A 5,385-nucleotide genomic window follows, 5' to 3' on the forward strand; every position below is an offset into this window, starting at 1 on the left:
AAGAAAGGCGCGAGCAAGCTCAACTCTGAGTAGCAGCTTAAAGAATTGGCTTGTATTAATTTTACTTTTTACAAGTTTATGAACAAGGGTTAGTCAATTATATGACTGATCGCTTATAAGTGTAAGATCAAATTTTTTATCACTCGTACAGACATGATTGTCCATTTATTATGAGAAATAAAAGGAACTGTGCGCAGCCAGTTATTCTTTCCAGTTATTGTATTTATTACAAGTATTTGCTCATTACGTGTGTTGTTTTGCTGTAGTTTTATAAATATTTATTATGAGCAGTAATGTTTGAACAGGTCTTGGTCAATGCAAGTGACCGAGGACCTTAAGCTCCTCAATCACTTGGGGGGGCATATAAGGTACTAAGTAAGCAAAGCATATCAACAGGTATATGTAAACACACGAGAAAAATAAGGGAAAGCATGCGACGGTACTTAGAGTATTTTTCAAAATTTTGTTTAAATTTTGTTAAATCAAAACAAAGTGCTATGCTAAGTTCAGTCATGCGAACAGATGTTATAATAAATTACAAATATTATAATATCAAAAGCAATTTTTTTTACACCGCGAGCAGTTGCTGCTCGGATGTAATTGTCAATTAAAAGGAAAAGCTGTCTGTGCAGCAAAAAAATAAATTGTCTTGACATTACGAACCGAGGTTCGTGTGTCCCAAGTTATAAATTAAAATAAAACAAGAGAAATTATGGAGCAGCCGAAGGATCTTGTGGGATCTGTTGGTCGATAGAGGCCCCAGCTTCCTCATCGACACCGTCGATGCCCGTAGCCAAAGAGATTTCAGGGGATTCTTGAGCTTTCTCCTCCTCTTCAAGGCGAGCAAGGCACCTGGTCAGTTCGAACTGCCTCATATGCTTTGGTAGATAGTCGAAGTTTGCCTCGCGGTTGTTTTTCCAAAACATATAAAAGCATTTAAAAGTGGCCCCCTTGAACCTCTCCAAGTCTTTGGTGTTAGTCTCCTCGAGCAATTTGACTCTCTCCTCCAGTTCGTCATTTTCTTTTCTGCTAATAGTCAGCTCATCTTGAAGCTTAGAGGCCTCCCTGAAATTAATCATTGAAGCCTCCTTATACTTATCTCTAGACTCTGCGACTCTGGCCAAGGCATCCTTATGTTGTTTCAGCTCTTCGTCCAGCTTGGTATTCTTCTCCTCAGCCACCTTGAGCTACTCGGTGCGTTTAGCCTCGGCCATTTTGAGCTACTCGACGTATTTAGCCTTAGCTATTTTGAGCTGCTCGCCAAGCCTCTTCTCATACTTAGCATTCAATGCCTCCGAGCGGCGCCAACCAGTGCTCATGGTTAGAACTCCCTGCGATCAGAAAAAAGATAAAATTGTTAGTGTAAATAAAAGGACAAGGTAAACAAATAAAGCTCAGCAAAAACGGCAACTTACACTGAGCACTTCGTTCAGCGCGCGACTGAAGATCTGGTCGACTTCCAAGGAGTCAGTGTCGCTGATGGATTCTCGACTGTGTCGATGCCTTGATAGCTTCGTCACCCTATCTTTGGCCGAGATGAGAGCTATGTTCATAAGGGCCTCTTCTAGAGTTTTTCCTTTCTGATCAGGAAGTGTCTGGTCGGCGGGAGCTGGAGGAGGAGTCTGGTCGACGGGAGCTGGTGGAGATGTCTGGTCAACAGGAGCTGGAGGAGGTGTTGTTTCCTTGGAAGGAACTGGTATAGGAGGATCCTCGGTCTGAGCCTTTTTCGTTGGAGGGTTGCTGCTGCTTTCCCCACGATGTTGCCTGCTCCCCTTCTTCTTGCTCGCAGGAGTAACGGGGTCAGGTTCGCTATACATGTTGAATGGGTCTTCGGCAGACATGACTGCAAAATAGACACGAACAATCACACAATATAAATGGAGGTACTTACTAAATCAAGGAAATAAGATCAAAGAAAATTCGAGGTAATATACCCGAGCCCTTATTATTGGTTGATACATTATCTATTGTACTACTGCTACACTCACTCTCTGCCTTGAAGAAGTCTGACAGGGAATGGCAGGGAATGGGAAAACTATCTAAGAGTGAGAAGTCAGTACTTTTCTCATCTGAGGACTCAAGTATAGGCTCAGGATGTTCAGGACGCTTCTGCTTGCCCTTTCCCTATTGAGCATGGACAACAGCTGCTCGTGGAGTGCTGGAAGGTTCCCTGATGGTCACTCCTATAGCCCTTCTCCTCGGGGGTTGTGGCACATCCTGCTGCTGCTCGGGAACTTCTCCCCCAATAGCACTTCCCGCTGTCGATTCCCTCACATCTTGGTGAGGTGCAAGAAGGCCGACCAGCCTTAGGTTATTCTCCATGACCAGCTCTTTGACACTCTTTTCAATGTTTGTCATGCTGGCCAGCCCTTATCTCCATTTCTGGAGTGGGTTCTGGTCGATGCCATGGACCTAAACGACACCAAAGTTCTAAAAAAAATGTATAGAAAAGCTAAAAGAAATCAAACTACCAGTAAGTAAAGGATTTACCTCCTTCAGTGAAGGCCAGGTTATTGGCGACCATGTCTGCTGTTAGAAAGTATTCCTGGAAGTACTTCCCCACGTTGGACGTGTGGGTAATGTCACTCAGGAAGGTGCGAGCAGATTCCTAGTGGTAGAAATGGAAGAACCCCGTGTTGTTGTGGTTGGGGATAGATTTGAGATCAAACAAGTAACGAGCCACTTCTTGTGATTATAAAGGATATAGAGAGGAGAGAGTACTGTATATCCATTGGGGGTGATTTGAAAAGGGGCGAACTCAAAATAATTGGCCACCCCTGGAAGAATGGATGCAGAAGCAAGGTTGCCCCTGCCTCAATGTGATACCTCGACCAGGCGCTGAAGGCGCCCCCAGGCAGGTTTGCCCGCTGGTCGGTCGAAGGCTTGATGAGGGTTATCTCAGGAAGGCCATACTTCTTGAGATAATTGCTTACCATCCTAGCTGTAATAATGCTAGGAGGTGCTACATACCATTTGACCTCTGGTCTAAGGACGTCGCGAGGTCGGGCTTTGGTTTGAAATTCAGGCGATGAAGTATTTACAGGTTTAGGGTTGTTCGGAGGACTCCCAACACGAGGGGTAGGCTGATTAGCAGAAGGCTTGGTTATTTTCTTTTTTCTTTGAGCAGTAGACTTTACGCGACCCATATTTTTTGGGTTGGTCGAAGGTCTATTTGTGGGGTTGTGTTGAGAAAAAGGAATTTTTGAGAATGGCAGCGACGACTGTTCTTGATCTTCGAACAATAGTGCGAGCAAGTCATCGTCGATCGGCCTCTCACCTCCCCACGGGTCGTGCATGAAAATCTTCGAACACAGAAGGGGAGATGAGAATCTACGACCAATAGACAAAAGAAGCGGAAATGTTGGGATAACGTTGCTCGTGTATAAGAGTTAAGCTTTTATACAACCAGCAGCATTCTAACGTAAACACTAAAAAGTATGTGAATAGTTTGGAAAACGAATTAAAAAGCAGAAGTAAAAAGTTTTTCAAGGAAAAATTTTCAACTCTGAGAAAGGGCGGGAAAAACCTAGTTTTTTCCGAGTGCCTAAAAATCAAATTTTTACTTCAATTTTGCGCCCTAAATTAGTAATCCTAACTCCCAAACCAATTCCTAAGCCTCATTTAGTGTTTTCTCCCTATCCTATCATGCTACTACCTACAAGCCCGATTACCCCAAATCATTTTTTCAAGAACATTCGGAAACTCAGATACCAACACATCAGAAAACTCAAGGGATAACTATTGCATGGCATATTAGAGACAAAGAATCTCAAGAAACTTACTTGAATAAAAGGTTGAAGTGAAGATACAAGCGTTGATTTGAGCGGCTGGATAGATACTCCACGGATCACCGAAGTCGTTTGAGTTTTCTAGGTTCTTCGTGCTTCGTTCTTCGGTGTTCTTGAGGAAAAAAGGGAGAGCAAAAAGTGAAATTGAGGGATTATTTATATTGATCGAGGCACGGTTAATAAGGTAATATTGGGGGATGATTTTTTGAGGCGTGGAAAAATGTGTTAGCCGTCAAATTGCTTTTTGGGAAACTGCAATGACATGATTGGTTACCTTTTTCGAAAAGGCTCTCACAGGTCTGACAAGTCACGCGGAGGGTCAATCGTTTAAGTTTACTTTATGTTGGTCACAGTAAAATAAACTTGGGGGGCAAATATTTACCCAAAAATGGACTACCTGATGACATGGCAGGATTGGTCCACACGTGGGATGCACGTGGCAGCTTTAAGTGAGTATAATCTGCTTGACCCTCGACCAGAAGATCATTGGCTTATCAAGCATCATAATTATGGGCGACCAGCCTGGTCGCATATATTTATTTATTTCCTTCAGATATGCAATCTTGTCATTACGTATTAATTGTAATTTTCATTATTATTTAGATACACACGTGTTAAGTATAATTAAGGCACATTGGCCCATGTAAAACTCCTTGAGCCTATAAATAAGAATCAAAGGGCTCAAGAGAGAGGACTTTTGACTGTCGAACATTTGGCTTGAGAACGCTTGAGCTGAGAAATTCTAAGAGAGAGAAAGAGTGTTGTTATCCATCACAATTTTATTTACCTGAGAGCTAGTGAAACTCTTGAACCCTAGTTCATTGATCACTATTCTTGGAATACTACATCAATAAGAACACTAAGTGGACGTAGGTTATTACCATTTTATTGGGGCCGAACCACTATAAATTGTTTGTGTCGTTTATCTTTCCATTTGGATTTCTTCTCATTTTCATCTTATTTTATATCGTTTATCTGAATCCGTGTCGTTGACCAATTCAAGGGTCAACATAAAGAATTATCATAGAATAATACTTTAATTTTATTGATAGCTTTCAAGAGTACAAGCTTTATTACATGAAAATAACAATTTCCAAACAAGGCACATAAACATGGTAATCATGCTAGGATCTCTTCTTCCTTTTCGATAGCATTTACCTCATTCTCATGTGGGTCCTTTCGGTACCTACATACTCTAGCATAATGCCCAGATTTTCCACAAACAAAACAATGACCTCTCACGTCTTTGAATTGTCCATGATCTTTCTTTGGACCTAAAGGGTTCATACTACCCTTGTTGTTATTTCCCTTGGGATGCTTATGTGAAACCGCATTGGCCTTGGAAGTCTCATCTTTAGACTCATTCACACCCTTGTCTCTTATTCTCGATTCCTCTTCAATTCTTATGTGTTTTTGGATCTCTTCCAAAGTGTAATCCTCATTCTTATGGAGGATTCTTTTCCTATATCTCCTCCAAGTTGGTGGTAATTTTTCCACTATTGCAGCAACTTGAAAGGCCTCAGGAAGCTCAATCTTGAGAACTTTCAACTTGTTCACAATCACTTGTAACTCATGAATTTGAGGTAAAAGAATTTTC

The 5,385-nt window shown here is 41.8% G+C and overlaps 1 protein-coding gene across 1 annotated transcript; it reads right to left on the reverse strand.

Annotated features, from left to right (window-relative positions):
* Window positions 1-710: 710 nt before the first annotated feature.
* Window positions 711-1,841, reverse strand: LOC133814671 (uncharacterized). The gene is made up of 3 exons (XM_062247602.1): window positions 1,416-1,841; window positions 1,225-1,331; window positions 711-1,065 (listed from the first exon to the last, which is right to left on the reverse strand). The coding sequence occupies exons 1-3, from the start codon at window positions 1,839-1,841 to the stop codon at window positions 711-713; spliced, it is 888 nt and encodes a 295-aa protein (XP_062103586.1).
* Window positions 1,842-5,385: the final 3,544 nt, after the last annotated feature.

This window comes from Humulus lupulus, chromosome 2, assembly GCF_963169125.1.
Source record: "Humulus lupulus chromosome 2, drHumLupu1.1, whole genome shotgun sequence".
Classification (NCBI taxonomy): Eukaryota; Viridiplantae; Streptophyta; class Magnoliopsida; order Rosales; family Cannabaceae; genus Humulus; species Humulus lupulus.

Bases quoted from the DNA above. Each gene is read 5' to 3' on its own strand.
- LOC133814671 (XM_062247602.1), bottom strand. From the start codon at position 1,841: ATGTCTGCCGAAGACCCATTCAACATGTATAGCGAACCTGACCCCGTT. The intron at 1,332-1,415 runs GTAAGTTGCCGT...TTCTGATCGCAG, and splicing joins CGCTGAACGAAGTGCTCAGT to GGAGTTCTAACCATGAGCAC. The intron at 1,066-1,224 runs GTAGCTCAAAAT...GATTAATTTCAG, and splicing joins GCTAAGGCTAAATACGTCGA to GGAGGCCTCTAAGCTTCAAG.